Raw genomic sequence first — 16,303 nt, forward strand, 5'->3', positions numbered from 1 at the left:
TATTTATTATATGTAAGTCCACTGTAGCTGTCTTCAGACACTCCAGAAGAGGGGGGTCAGATTTCATTATGGATGGTTGTGAGCCATCATGTGCTTGCTGGGATTTGAACTCAGGACCTTTGGAAGAACAGTTGGTGCTCTTAGCTGCTGAGCCATCTCACCAGCCCTAGGGATTTCAATGTAGTCTTTAGCTCACTGGCCACATTGGGGGCATCCACATATTCTCATAGCACACTCTGTTCATCAAAAAGCCATGCCATTTCACAACACTTAAAGATGTCCATTCTGGAACTCCCTGTCCTGGACACTCCTCCTCTGCCTCTATCACATGTCTTATCTGTATCAGGGGTTACACAGTTGCCACTAGCAAGAAGGTATACCATCACATACCACATGCCATGTGGAGGATGGCTACACACACACACACACACACACACACACACACACACACACAATATATATATATATATATTATATATTATATATATTATATTATATTATATTATATTATATTATATTATATTATATTATATATCCTCATATAGATAAGGAGAATGGTCCCTAAAAGACACTGCTCTCTCAGCCGTAGCTGCATGTATTAACCAACATAACAGAAGTCATGCAACTGCACCCTCAAGTGTTACTTGACATTTTCTAAGAAGTTTGGATATATTCATCCCAGATAAGATGTACAACAACAGACCAAAGAAATGATCCTATTCCAGTCTATCTTAGTGAATCAAAGCGTGCATTGCTGTTATGTATGGAGGCGTGATCAATTTACGGTCTAGTCATACTAACAAAAAACTTCTTTTATTTTCAGCAATCATTAACCATTTATGTATTTTTAGGGAGGCAGGGAGGAGCCTCGTGAATCTCTCGAGCCCTTCCCTCCTCCTGTAAGGGAATGTTAATGGGCCTATTGTGTGAGTGTCTCAAAAATGACCAAGGCTTCTCTGATTCAAGAAAGCAATGGTTAGGTACAATCTAAACAAAGCAGCCACAACAGCTTCCACTCTAATCATCTGCGATACTTAGTTTCCTTCTCTTGTTCCAGAATCCATTCCATTCCACCCTGAACTAACACATTATACTTGCAAGATTGACACAGATGTGAAATTATTACCTACCGTCATGCTTCCATCTGACTCTCTGTGTTCACTATATCCCTTACTATGTCATTTCAGCACTCTCTCTGTGACCCTATACCCCTTATTACATCATTTCAGCATACTCTCTGTGACTGCTATGCCCCTTATTACATCATTCAGAATGAATGGGAGCTGAAGATAAGTTCTCTGTTGATGGGTTTGGCACTTCGTAATGATTATTTTTTATTGTCAGAATATGCCAGGTGCTAATTTTCCAAGGAAATCGATGCTCCACAATTCAGAAATGCAAAGGAAGGTCTATAAAATTATAAATGCCTTCTAAGAAATTCATAATTCTTAAAGTTCCAAGCGAGTTTAACAGTCTTAATATCAGAAGTCTTATTCTGACTTAAATCCCAGCAATATTCTGGTGACAAGAGTTTAGTGGGTCTATGGAGAAAGAAATACTTGTTTAAATGGCTTTCATCATGCCAAACTGCTTCAATGTTATTTTTCTTATCTTTCATAATTGCTTTGGCGCACTCCTTGGTAATCTTGAAAACCTGAGTGGTTGTACCTCCAAAAACAGCAGCATGGTAATAAAAATCCCCCTCGCCTGCTGCTATGTACGCTTCTGATGATTCATTCCTCTCATAAGGTACTTTGCTTGGACTTTCCTTGTACCAATATGTGTGCAACTGAGCCACAGAGTCCCCCAGAGTCTCCGGACCGTACTTGGCTTTGAATATCTGATCCACATCCATGCAGAAGACGTAGTCAACCTCATACTGTATGTGACCTGCGATGTGTTCACTGATGACCTTCATGCGCGCCATGCTGATGTCTTGCCACCTCCGCTCTTGTTTAATCTTAAAAATCTTGAGTGTCCGGTGGCGACTCAGATCTACCCATGGCATATAGGAGAAGTCATCCAGCATGATATAAATGATGACCTTCTGGTTGACCATGAAGAACCTGTCGGCAGATTCCAGGAAGCGACTCAAGTAGTACAAAAGGTATCTGCAAAATAAACAAGAAGCAGTTGAGTTTCATCCCACAGTTTGGGTGGAACACATACATCGCGATCGCCTGGGCATAGCGTATCCAGTAGCAAAGCTGAGCACCCAGATAGCCACTCTTGGAGCAGTATGAAAGTATTTATTCTGTTTATTTTGGCAAGGTCTACAGATCGTGGTACAGAAGAGGGGATCTTTGAGAGAAGAAATGAACATTTGTGAGATAAGGAGTCTCATTTTGAGCCTTGCACAAAGTGAAAGCCAGAGTTCAGGGTGGCCCCAGGCCACACAGGAGGAGAGAAAGGGGTCTCTCCAGACTTCTGCCGCTGTGCATCTCTGTGCATAGAATAGTCAGCTATGCATACAGTTGGTGTAGCAGTTGGCACTCTGTCACCTGCACTTTGTATTGTGAGCCTTATGATGGCAGCTCAACGGTTGGGCTGGAAAACATTTCCTCATTTCTACTCCTGGAAACGGGTAAGAGATTCTCGGGTAATGAAGAGAACAGGTCACTTCAAAAGAGGAAAGGTAACCATTAGGGGGTCCGCTTCAGTAATGCTTATGTGATCCTTAGAACTAAGTTCTGGGTATTGATCTACATTTTGGGAAACAGGCTAAGAATAATTTATAACTAATGGTCAGGAGAAAGCGTTGTAGCTTGTCAAATCTAATATTATTTGTGAACCATGAAAAGAACTACTGATGTTGTGGTTCTGTGCTGAATGCTGTCACTCAAATCCAAAGAAGTCAACGTTGCCCCTGTTTCCTTTGTGGCATGTTTCAGAAATCTTTGCCTCCCTCATGAAAACATTCTCATCCATCTTCTAGCTGCTTTACTGTTACCATTACTGATGACATGTTTGCATAAACTGTTACATATCAGGTGGTGAGGAACATTGTTTAAAGGGTCCAGTTAATTAATCATTTAAACCCCTGATGTGCTATAAATGAATGAAGAAGGTGTAGTCATCCAGTCTCATTAGTCACTTCACACTGGAGGGGGGGGTCCCACAATTAGAGACAGTCTTGAGGTCACAGACACATGACATCCGCACTATCTCCCTGAGATCTTTGCCAGTATGTTTCTTGGTATCACTGCCTTATAGTAACTTCTCTGCCCTCAAGAAAACAGTTTTTGCCATTTACACCTACAGCCATGGTCACTTCACCCCGAACACATCTCGTCCTCCTGTGTGTGTAACTTCTCTCTTTGCACAACGTAGAACAGGTGCTTTTTCAGTAGAGCCAAGCTTCCCACTTTTGAACGTTATTGAAGTTACAGAGAGCTTTCCCTGTACGCCCGAGTCTCCCAATCCGTGTGTCCCCCAGCTACTCTCCACATTCTCTGTGGCCACTGTGCTTTGTACAAAATGAGGAAATCCTCAACTGTGGTATTCTATCAGCTAAGCTACAGATGTGTTCCGAGTTCCCCAGTTTTATCTTGTAAGCGCCACTTCAGTTGTCGTGATGCAGTCTAGGATACAGGATGGATGAATTTAGTCCTGAAGCAGTTTGGTCTCCTCCAGCCTGCATCAGTTACTCGGTGACTCCTGCCACTGGAGGTTTGGCAGAGTCTTTACCAAGTATTTATCAGGAAATCTCCTAATCTGTTTCTTTTTTTTTCTTCAGGGTTTGTCAACTTTATTGACCTTTCGTAAAGGACTAAGTTGGGTTTTAATTTGGTTTTATTTATCATCACTCCCATATTTATTTATTTTAGCTTGTTTTAGGTTGTTCTCTCTATCCAGCTCCTTAAAATGAAGGTTAGGGTATGTATTCCTACCTACATGTATGTGTGCACGTGTGGCATGTGCATATGTATGGTAAGTGTGCATGTGTAGTATGTATGTGTGAATATGTGGTATGTAAGTTTGCATGCGTGGTGTGTATATGTGTATGTGTGTGCATATGTGGTATGTATATGTGCATGTGTAGTATGTATTTATGCATGTGTGGTATGTATGTGTGAATGTTTGTATGTCTGCATGTGTGGCTCTGGAGTTCAAGCCCAGGGACTCATGAGGAGTAGGAAATCCCTCACTTTTTTTCCTGAGAAAATCACATGTAGCCTAGGCTGGCCTCAAACTTGCTGTATAGCCAAGGATGACCTTGAACTTCTAATCTTTCTGCCTCCACATCCCAAGTATTGGGATTACAGCTGTGACCCACCATGACCTGTTCTGGAAGGGCTGGAGGTCACCTACAGCCTTATGTGCTTCAGGTTCTTAAGCTCTACTAATTGACTACATCTCCAGTCTTGACCTACAGGGTATTTAAGAGCGTGTCATTCAGACGAGTGAATAAAGAAATGTAGGAAGGTGATGTACACGTGAAAAGATCTGGAAGAGGAAAGGGGCTAATGGGAGTAGAGAGAGGAATACAGGGGAGGATAATGGAGAAGAGAAATATGGCTTGTTTTATTTCATATGCAGAATTAGAACAGTAGAACAGTGGAGTAGGATGGAAAGCTAGAATAATGAGGGGGGAGTTTGAGCTTAGTGCACTGACAAACTGTACGGAAATGTCTTTGTATGCTAAGTTAAAAAAAAATGTGTTGTCAATTCAATATTCACATATTTGTGAGTTTTCTTGATTTTATCCTAGAATTGATTTTTGAAAATTTCACTCCCATATGACATTTAGTTCAATTTCAGTTTTTTTTTTTTATTTCAACTCTTGTGAGTTAAATATGGTTGACCACAAAAAGTACTTTTTACACACATGGAAAGGACATTTGTTGAGTGGACTGTTCTATATATGTTTTTTTAATATTAAATGTGTATACTAGAAAGAGGCAGTATGAAGAAAGAGAGAGGTGTCGCTAAGTCACAATGTGGTTGAACGATCTGCTAACCTTTAACAGAGATGCCAAGAATCAGCCTGTCTCCTGAGGAGCTCAGACCGTGTGGAGAGGCACACCTCAGCTGCTGCCCCTGCTCTCCACTGGCCGCTTCAAACTCTCCTCATGCTTTGAACATGTGGTGCAGAGTCTGGAGGCTGCACATTGCATACTTATGCCCAACTTGATGTCTCCACAATGTGGTGATGGTTCACATTTTGTACCTGGCAAGGTTCATGTTTGATTTGCAGTATGTCCTAGTTTCACTGAACTCAACCAACTCTCTCTCTCTCTCTCTCTCTCTCTCTCTCTCTCTCTCTCTCTCTCTCTCTCTCTCTGTGTGTGTGTGTGTTAGGTCAGCCCTTCTACCTTTAAATGGAAATATTTCATTGCACTTGTTTTCCTCTTTAAATAGTTGACTCTGTGGCTCTGGTCTTCTATTTTATTNCATTTTGTACCTGGCAAGGTTCATGTTTGATTTGAGTTATTTCCTAGTTTTGCTTAACTGAACCAATGCACTCTCTCTCTCTCTCTCTCTCTCTCTCTCTCTCTCTCTCTCTCTCTCTCTCTCAATATTTATTGTCTATAGGTCAGCCCTTCTACCTTTAAATGGAAATATTTCATTGCACTTGTTTTCCTCTTTAAATAGTTGACTCTGTGGCTCTGGTCTTCTATTTTATTAGGAAGAACTCAGCATGGGTTTGCCTTGACTTTAAAATCACTGGATGATCTTTATATGCCCATTTTTTCAACATTATGATTAATGGTCAGAAAATGTAGCATATAAGAATCCTGCTGCATAAAATCACAGCTTCTTTATCAGTCAATATGTACAGGTGAGTGGGAGTTTCTATAAGCAGTTACTCATCACCTGCGGGTGCACAGGAGGTAGGAAAATACTGGAGTAAATACAGAGATAACGAAACGTGATATACGCTTGTATTATGGTGATTGGTAAAAGGCCCATGAAACTAAGTTAATATCCGAGGGAAGACTGTGAAAATCAGATCATAGAAGGAAGCTGAGAGATTGGTTGCTTCTGTGTGGTGGTGTTGTGAATTGTGACAAGAATTGGCTTAAAGAGAGTAAGTATAAAGTAGGTTCAGTAGATCATCTCCTATTTTCTACAATGAAAATCCTGAGTTTAAAAGACACTTGATGTTACCTACCTTCCCACTGCAAACACGATCAGCCCCACGGTAACTGGATGCTTCTTATAATAATCTGCCAAGACTAATTCATTGTAAGTGTCGGTCCACACAATCGGAGCTGACCAGTTAGTAGCTCTCATGGCCATGTGTGTAGAGTCCATTCTGTATTTGTAAGAAAGACAGAATTTTAAAGTGAAACAGATAATACTAAAACATTGGCAGGGGAACTGGTAATGCCTAATACCTTGTATCTGAAGGCAGCAGCCCGTTATACCTAACCCAAAGTCTCGACAGTTCTGATAAGCTAGGGACAGCATCATATCAGAAAGGGCCACATCGAATCATCAGGGACGTGAGACAGTTGTGAGTTCAAGACCAGCATGAGGTATGTGAGGTATAGATGGAAACTATGTCTCCAGGAGAGAGAGAGAGAGAGAGAGAGAGAGAGAGAGAGAGAGAGAGAGAGAGATTGACTGAGAAAAGGAAGGAAAGAAAGAAACGGACTAAAGAGATGGTCCCGCCATTAAGAGTGTATGCTGCTCTTGCAGAGAACCACAGTTTACTTTCCAGTACTGGGGTGGCTCACACCCTTCTCTAATAGGTCACTCCATTCATGTGTACAACTACACATCCCCACATATGCATATAATTTAAATTATATATAATCCCATATGTATTAAGAAATGATCATGTAATTATATAAAATATAATATGATACAATTTATAATATAAAATTAATATGTAATATGTAGTATATTATTATATATCATGTATAAATATATTATTTAATATATAGCATTGTGTTATATGATGTATAATATATATTTATATATAATTATATAATAATTAATATGTATAATACATTATTATATTCTATTATATCCTTTCCTAATATATATGGGAAAATACATACAAGTACATATATATATATCTGTAAAATACAAAAGGTTGTTATTTCTTCCCTTTTGAGATTATAATATAATTACTTCATTATCATTCTCCCCTCTATATACTTCCATATTCCTCTCCTTACTTTCTTTCAAACTCATGGCCTCTTTTTGTTATTAATTTTTTGTTCGTTTTTGTAGAACATGATTTTAATATTTTCAACTGTTAATATTCAACAAGCAGAATAATTATTTTAAGATATATTTTATTGTTATGTCTCCCTTTTCATTTCTGTTTTTAATAATTTGGTTACTGTCTCTATGCCCTCTGGTTAGTCTGGTAAAGGGTTTATCTATCTTGTTGATTTTCTCAAAGAACCAGCTCCTAGTTTTGTTGATTCTTTGTATAGTTCTTTTTGTTACGGTTTGGTTGATTTCAGCCCTGAGTTTGATCATTTCCTGCTGTCTACTCCTCTTGGGTGTATTTGATTCCTTTTGTTCTAGAGCTTTCAGGTGGCTGTCAAGCTGCTAGTGTATGCTCTCTCCAGTTTCTTTTGGAGGCACTTAGAGCTATGAGTTTTCCTCTTAGCACTGCTTTCATTGTGTCCCATAAGTTTTGGTATGACGTGCCTTCATTTTTATTAAATTCTAAGAAGCCTTTAATTTCTTTCTTTGTTTCTTCCTTGATCAAATTATCATTGAGTAGAGCATTGTTCAGCTTCCATGTGCATGTGTGCTTTCCATTGTTTTTGTTGGTATTTAAGACCAGCCTTAGTCCGTGGTGATCTGATAGAGTGCATGGGATTATTTCAATCTTCTTGTATCTGTTGAGGCCTGTTTTCTGACCAATTATATGGTCAGTTTTGGAGAAGGTACCGTGAGGTGCTGAGAAGGAGGTATATTCTTTTGCTTTAGGATGAAATGCTCTATAAATATCTGTTAGTTAGATCTATTTGGTTCATAACTGCTGTTAGTTTCATTGTGTCTCTGTTTAGTTTCTGTTTCCATGATCTGTTATTGCTGAGAATGGGATGTTAAAGTCTCCCACTATTATTGTGTGGTATACAATGTATGCTTTGAGCTTTAGAAAAGTTTCTTTTATGAATATAGGTGCCCTTGCATTTGGAGCTTAGATGATCAGAAATGAGAGTTCATCTTGGTAGATTTTTCCTTTGACCAGTATGAAGTGTCTTTCCTTATCTTTTTTGATAACCTTTGGTTGAAAGTTTTTATTCGATATTAGAATGACTTCTCCAGCTTGTTTCTTGGGATCATTTGCTTGGAAAATTGTTTTCCAACCTTTTACTCTGAGGTAGTGTCTGTCTTTGTCACTGAGAAGAGTTTCCTGTATGCAGCAAAATGCTGGATCCTATTTATGTAACCAGTCTGTTAGTCTATGTCCTTTTATTGGGGAATTGAGTCCATTGATGTTAAGAGATATTAAGGAAAAGTGATTGTTACTTCCTGTTATTTTTGTTGTTAGAGGTGGAATTATGTTTGTGCGGATATCTTCTTTAGGGTTTGTTGAAAGATTATTTTCTTGCTTTTTCTAGGGTGTAGTTTCCCTCCTTGTGTTGGTGTTCTCCATCTATTATCTTTTGTAGGGCTGGATTTTTGGAAATATATTGTGCAAATCTGGTTTTGTCATGGAATATCTTGGTTTCTCCATCTATGGTAATTGAGAGTTTTGCTGGATATAGTAGCCTGGGCTGGCATTTGTGTTCTCTGAGGGTCTGTATGACATCTGTCCAGGATCTTCTGGCTTTCATAATCTTTGATGAGAAGTCTGGTGTAATTCTGATAGGTCTGCCTTTATATGTTACTTGACCTTTTTCCCTTACTGCTTTTAATATTCTTTCTTTTTTTAGTGCATTTGGTGCTTTGATTATTATGTGATGGGAGGAATTTCTTTTCTTGTCCAGTCTATTTAGAGTTCTGTAGGCTTCTTGTATGTCATGGGCATCTCTTTCTTTAGGTTAGGGAAGGTTTCTTCTTTAATTTTGTTGAAGATATTTACTGGCCCTTTGAGTTGGAAATCTTCACTCTCTTCTGTACCTATTATCCTTAGGTTCGGTCTCCTCATTGTGTCCTGGATTTCTTGAATGTTTGGGGTTAGGAGATTTTTGCTTTTTGCATTTTCTTTGACTGTTGTGTCAATGTTTCTATGTTCTGCACTGATGATTCTCTCTTTTATCTCTTGTATTATGTTGGTGATGCTTGTGTCTATGATTCCTGATCTCTTTCTAATTCCAGGGCTGTCTCCCTATGTGATTTCTTTGTTGCTTCTAGTTCCATTTTTAGATCCTGGATGGTTTTATTTATTTCCTTCACCTGTTTGATTATGTGTTCCTGTAATTCTTTAAGGGATTTTTGTGTTTTCTCTTTAAGGGCTTCTAGCTGTTTATCTGTGTTCTCCTGTATTTCTTTAAGGGAGTAATTTATGTCCTTTTTAAATTCCTCAATCATCATCATGAGAAGTGATTTTAGATCTGAATCTTGCTTTTCTGGTGTGATGGTGTATCCAGGACTTGCTATGGTGGGAGAATTGGGTTCTGATGATGCCAAGTAACCTTGGTTTCTGTTGCTTATGTTCTTATGCTTGCCTCCCGCCATCTGATTATTTCTAGTGCTACCTGCCCTCACTATATCTGACTGGAGCCTGTCCTTCCTGTGATCCTGGTTGTGTCAGAACTCCTCAGAGTTTAGCTGTCTCTGTGATCCTATGATTCTGGGACCCTGAGATCCTGGTGTGACCAAGCTCCTGAGATACTGGGATCCTGGGATCCTGGGATCCTGGGTGTGTCGGATTATCTGGGAGTGGAGCTTCTTCTGGGTGTCATGGGACTGACTGTGGAGCTTGTGCCCAAGGTCTGCTCAGGGCAACCGAAGGAACCCACGCCACTGGTCTGGTGGAGTTCCTGGGTACCAATATATATGCATATTGAATCCATAACTACATAAATATAATTTACTAATATATAAGTATATATATTAGGAAAGAGAAGGGAAGAAGGCATCAGGCCAGACCATTATGTAAGTATGCACTTACAGTTAAGTAGAAGATATGAAAGGAAAGCTAGGGAATGCACGTGTGCAGATTTGCCCCTGTGCTCAGGATGAGTGCTGTATATAAGCCCTTTGTCCTGGGGATGAAACCTTCCTCTGGTTTAGTCCTATCTTCACACTTAGAATGGAATTTCCTGGTGACCTTAATCCAATCATTACTGGAGGGGCTTGGAATGCAAAGTGCTTGGACACATACAATTGTCTATGCTCAGAATGATAATCACAATATAATTAGAAACATATTGGGCCTGGAACAGACTATTATTATTATTATTATTATTAACAATTTTATTTTGAGTGACAGAATCCTGACTCCCTAAGTTTCACATTTCAGTGGCCTTGTACACTGGAGCGATATAAAATGCCAGGAAGTTAGGGGTAATCAACTCAGAACACTTTTTAATATGTTAGTTTTCACTTTTGATATAATATTTGAATCTTCTAAAAAGATTTAGACTGCTTACAAACTTAGGAAGCAGGATTAATGACCATAAACAAGAATACTACTTTATATATGTGTGTTTCATGTATACAATAGCAGATGTGTTTATTTCAGCTGATGCAAACGGTTGTAGATAAAGTTTTAAGTAGCAAGATTGTTCAAAGTTGCTACTGGGGAGATGGCTCTGTGGTTAAGAGCACTTGCTGCTCTGACAGAGAATCTGTTCAGTTCCCAGCACCCACACTGGTGGCTCAGGGCCTTCTGTAACCCCAGTTCCAGGAGACGCAGTGCCCTGCTCTGGCCTCCTTGGCTCCAGGCACACACTTCCAACCGTGGCACAGCTGCCATCTATCAACATTCGTGAATTAACCTCACAGATGCAAGACGGGCTTTCTTACTTGGCGTTAAACCAGTCTGAGGGCTGGAGTTCTGGTTGATTTTTCAGAGACCTAAAAGAAAGATAAGAGATATAAAATTCACAGTGAGCAAATTCTGATGAGTGCCAACAGTGATGGCACTGGGCCCTGCCACCCAGCAGCCCGGGACCCTGTCGCCTGGCAGCCCTCATGGCTTTCTGTAGTTCTCTTGCACAGTCATCTAGCTCAGAAAGAATTTATAGCTCACTTCGTGCCAGCCCACTTCCAAATTTACTCTGGATTGTTTGATGTTTTGTTCCTTTTGTTCAAGACAAGGTCTTCCTGTAGCCCTGGCCGGCCTTGAACTCACAGAAACCTGACTGCTTCAGCTGTGCGCCACCTCTGTGTTCTTGTTTGTTTTGTTTTAACAGTGGAAAGGGATTTTCTTTCCGTTGCTAGATGAGCATTAAATATCTTACTTGCTGAGGAATCTTCATCGGAGACCTGACAACCATTTTTATGAGGGTTTCTCTGAGACATTCTGTTACTCCACGTGACATTTTTTTTGGCACTCCTCTGTGGCTTCAGGCTTTTTACATACAACTTGGACTTCTGCAGGAACTTAACACTTGACTGTGTTCTGGAGGTCTTGAGGTTTTGGACACCCCAAAGTGAAGTGTTTAATGCTGTCATCTCACCTCCAGGTCCCTACTGTCATAGCTTGTATCCCACTGAACATGTGTACACTGCCAAGGCATAGCAGGAGTCACTACCCTCTCAGGGCCCCTGGAAGCCCAGGATTCAGTCCTAAGGGGTTTACGTTCAAAATCTCTTTCAAATCTATTCCCTGACTCCACCCCCCTGCCACCAGCATCTTCAGGCCTCATTATCTCTTTCTGGGCCATTGGGACAGCTTCCTAATTGGCCTCTGTGTGTGTGTGTGTGTGTGTGTGTGTGTCTGTCTGTCTGTCTGTCTGTCTGTGAGTCTGTCTGTCTGTGTGTTGTTTGGTGCTGAGGAGTGGCCCCATGGCCTCATGCTTGCTAAATAAGCACTCCACCTTGTCCTATATCCCCAACCCAGAAGTCTAAAAATTCTTTGTAGGATGAAACCAAATCTGAAAGGAAGTAAATGTGAAGAGAATATTTCCATATGTCATCTTCCAGATTTAGCAGGCTGCTCCCTCTCTGTCCCCTTCCAATCATTCTCTAAATTTCTGCTTGGGCTTTCATATTGTGCTATTGCCCCAAGATTACCATGTCATTCTTCAGTTTCACTGTGTTCATGTCCACATTCCTTATATGGCCACAAATTTCCCATGACCCATCTTTTATCCTGTTCTAGTCACATCTCTTACTGGGCACCTATCATAGTTTTCCAAGTTCATTGGTCTTTTTCAAGTTTCTTTAATCATACTGCAACTTGAGCCTGTTATTTGCATGTAGATTCCAGATTTCATTTGAGTTACCTTTTCCTAAGTAAAATATTTCCTAATTTTCTGGATAAAGTTAGAGTTCTGCTATTAACAGTTCATACTTTCTGAAGTGAAATTTTCTGGTTTCTTTGGAGACTCAGTTGTGTCAGGTAATGTTTTTATGGAAACTGTCTTATGAGAAGATATTTTTACTGAAGCAGACATGTGGGAAGATGTTTTCTTGAGACCAGATACGTGGTGTTTTTCTGGAAGCTGCCTAGAAAAAAGGCATGTGATGTTTTGCTAGAGTGGACACTTCACGTGATGTTTGGAAAGGGTATAAGTATAACCCGACAGACAGTGGACACTGCTGTGTTCACCTTGCCACTCTTTGCCAGGTTTCATTGGGCTTTGTCGATGCTGTGGCATTGGTATGCCTTGCCTTCTTTGCTGATCATCATTTGTTGTGACTTTGAAGATAGAAATACACAAAAGAACTTCTGGTGGTGTCTGGGTAGCTTCTGGAGACTCAAGCTGATTGGCAGAGCCTCGAAGTTTCTTCTGGATGGAACTGCCATTTCTGATTCATGAACAGTGGTTGCAAGTGGATCAAGCAAGCTACTGCTACTGATTTGTGTGAACTGAACTGCTGCTATCCTGACAATTGCCCCAAAGAACTATTTCTAAACAGGTCTACACCCTCTTTTGACCTACTAACCTTTCCTTTCCCCTACCTCTGGTGGGTGGTGGGCAAAAAGGGAGGTTAAATATTTTAAGTATCCTTATTAAACAAGGTTTTGAAAAATATACAAATTTCCTTATTCTTATTGAATTTATTTCCTATTTTAGACACGTGAAGATAGATACTATCATTGTTATCATAATTCTCATACCCATTTTACTAGATAACTGAAATTGAGGCACAAAGATCTTTTATAATCCTACTCAAAGTCACGGGCATTGAAAGTCCAGTAATTCTCCTGACTCATTCTTTTTCTTCTTTGCTATACACTCTAGTGGTAGCCCTGATATAAGGGTACTGCGGAGAGTTAGTCTTGAGCAGAGTCAGTAGAGGGACTGGGCAGGCGTGGAGCTGTGCTGTACCATAAGGTTATCTCAAAGATGTGAACAAACTCTAATATTCAACTAACTCTGGCTGCCATTGCCTGTAAATGGTGTGTATTGATATGTTAAAGAATTCCAATGCTAGGAGAATTAATGATAATAGAAGGAATTATTATTGTTGAAAAGTATGATAGTAAATACATTTTCCAGGGCTGGGCATGGGCTCACATCTTTAGTCCCAGCACTTAGGATGCAGAGGCAGGCACATATCTGAGTTTGACCCCGGCCTGGTTTACAGAGTGAGTTCCAGGACATCCAGGGCTACACAGAGAAAACCTGTATCAGAAAGTAAATAAAAATTTCCAAGAAGTATATTAACCCAGTCCCTCTTCCACCTCCTGCTGCAGTGGGCATTCCTTGGATATTTGAGTCTTTGAATGTTTGAATCCTTGAATCTTTGCCAGGAGAAGGGTTCTGTTTCATATGAACAGCTGAAAGTCTCCTGTTAGCCACTGTTATTGTGACATGTTCTTGTCTATCTCTGGTTGGCCTTAAAGCCACTATGGAGCCACAATAGCATTGAACTCCTTATCCTTCTGCCTCCGTTCTAAGTACTGGAGTCACACTAGAGCACCGGTGTGCACCAAATCCACTCTTTTTTTTTTTTTTTTTTAACATATTGCTTTCATGCTTGGCCCAGGTAGACCTGCTCCTCTCTGGATGTTATAAGTCACAGACCCATCATGAGACCCAGCTCCTGGACATAGGAAGCATCAGAAAATAAAGCTGCTGCTCATCACTGTGGGTTCCCATGACAACCCTCTCAGAATCCATGAGTGTGTGGCCACTGCAATCTCCTGAGAGCCTTTGATTATCATTTCTTTCATTTTTGAGATTCTGTGATCATTACATTATTGTCCCTTTCCCCTTCCTTCCTTCCAACCTTCCTGAATATACCCCCTTCTTGCTGTATTCCAAATTCGTGGCCTTGAATTTATCTTTTCAGGGATGAACACTTGCTTTCAGAAAACTAGTTGGTGTGCTCTTCCCTGGGACAACTGTCTCTCCTGTGCTCAGCATCTCTTAGTTGTGTATGGCTCTTTGTAGAGGATTTGTGGTTCCTCCTTCCCCCGCCATTCACTTGGCTACATCTATCGGTGTCCTCATTTAACTCATGTTTAGGCAGACATGTTGGGGAGATGTTCTGGGTGTGGCTTCTGATGGTCTTCAACCAAGTCTTGTACCTGTGTGACTGCCCAGAACTCACAAGGAGGAAAGATTTGTAGGGCCTAAGCTCTGTCTCCTGTTAGTACATCGCTCCTAGCCTGTTTCCAGCCCTCCATCAAATGCGGCTGACTACCCACCTGCTCTTCTTGATCCCTGGCACTCCAACTTTAGCTATCACTAAGATGTGTGTGTCACATGGTGCTTGTGTAGTCTGACTGCAGGAAGCATGGAGCATGGATCATCAACCAACGTTGTCCACAAAGGACAAGTCATACCATACTAGTAAATAAAAACTTACCAGCACTGATATGTCATCTGCAGTTTCTTTATGCTTAGGGGAAATAAAAAAAGAAAGAAAAGCACTATATTACTTCAAAAAGTATACAAGGGATTTTCACAAATCATCTAGTTCTCTTATTAACTAATGTTTCAAAATACACTGTTGGAAGTATATCATTGATTGCTCAGATAATGTAGTCAATATGATGAAGACCACTGAAGTGGACACCCATGTGCTGCTATGTATTCATTTATTCCTCGCCATGTTGGAGACTGAACTCAGGGTCTCGTTCGTGGTGGGCAGAGTTCCACCACCAACTTCCCCCAACCCCACTTTGCTACATCTTTAGGAAAAAATACATCCACTGCCTAATAAATTTCAGAGACAAATAAATGAGATTGATTAGCATCCTTAGCAGAAACTTCTTAAATAGCTAGGAAGTCTTTCTGCTTGTTTCACATTTATGGAGTGAATACATTTTATTCCAGAAGTCCCCAACAGTAAGGAGGATGCCACCTGTTTCCAAATAGCAGTTCATCTTTAACATACTCTTATGAGTATTATTGCTTCCACAGCAAGGGATAGTTTCACACACTTCTCTTACAGCCCTCCCCAACCACAGTGGGCCATAGAATACACTGGCCTCAGAGATCTGCCTGCCTCTACCTTGCAAGTGTTGGGATTAAAGGCATGTGCCACTACACCTGGTTATCTTTAGAATTTTTCAAAACCTTTGATGTCATTAGAAAAAAAGCATTGGGACAGAGGGTTCTATTTATGGAGACAGGCACGAGTATAATTCACATATATTGGGATCTGCACATTCGGCCGATTTCCTTAAAGGGCAAATCCTGTTAACTTTCTGACTCACCAGATTCTTATTAAGAATACAACATTACGTTTTCACAGTTACCTGAAAGGGTATTCTCTATACTGGGCATAGAGAGACATTAGAACCAATAGTGATAGGATTAATATTTTGTGTCTCATTCTTTTCCTGAAGGAAAAAAAAAGAAAAAGATAAAAGTTGAATATCTCCAGAGTAAGCAGTAGGAAACCCCGTGCATTCAGAGTGAGCCGTGAGAAACCCCGTGCATTCAGAGTGAGCCGTGAGAAACCCCGTGTACAGAGAGTGAGCCGTGAGAAACCCCGTGTATAGAGGGTGAGCTGTGGGAAGCCTTGCATACAGAGTTTGCTGTGGGAAAATCTTGAGCATACAGAGTCAGCTTGGCCGTGTTTCTCTGTGACTTCATCCTAGTGACTCTGGCTAGCAGGTAAGGCACTATGGCTCCTTGGATATTAAAATTCTACTTCTCAGCTTAAGTCACATTGTGAGATATGAGTCAAAGAGCTAGTTATGAAAACACATACCTATATGAGGTTTGGCTAAGGGCTACTCGGGCCAAGTCCACCTTCAGCAGCTTCTTTCCCTTCTATTCTCCCAGCTTCTGTGAATGGAATAACAGGAATC

General features: G+C 40.4%; 1 protein-coding gene across 1 annotated transcript; it reads right to left on the bottom strand.

The window, feature by feature from the left end:
- Positions 1-1,417: 1,417 nt before the first annotated feature.
- LOC110319485 (N-acetyllactosaminide alpha-1,3-galactosyltransferase-like) lies at positions 1,418-15,822 on the bottom strand. The gene is made up of 5 exons (XM_021194983.1): positions 15,746-15,822; positions 14,851-14,883; positions 10,891-10,941; positions 6,116-6,259; positions 1,418-2,111 (listed from the first exon to the last, which is right to left on the bottom strand). The coding sequence occupies exons 1-5, from the start codon at positions 15,820-15,822 to the stop codon at positions 1,418-1,420; spliced, it is 999 nt and encodes a 332-aa protein (XP_021050642.1).
- Positions 15,823-16,303: the final 481 nt, after the last annotated feature.

Source organism: Mus pahari, chromosome 3 (genome assembly GCF_900095145.1).
Source record: "Mus pahari chromosome 3, PAHARI_EIJ_v1.1, whole genome shotgun sequence".
In the NCBI taxonomy this organism is placed as follows: Eukaryota; Metazoa; Chordata; class Mammalia; order Rodentia; family Muridae; genus Mus; species Mus pahari.

Coding starts and splice junctions, on each gene's coding strand:
- LOC110319485 (XM_021194983.1), bottom strand. CDS start 15,822: ATGAGACACAAAATATTAATCCTATCACTATTGGTTCTAATGTCTCTC. Junction 10,942..14,850: donor CAGATGACATATCAGTGCTG/GTAAGTTTTTAT, acceptor TCTTTCTTTTAG/GTCTCTGAAAAATCAACCAG. Junction 2,112..6,115: donor ATCGTGTTTGCAGTGGGAAG/GTAGGTAACATC, acceptor TTTATTTTGCAG/ATACCTTTTGTACTACTTGA.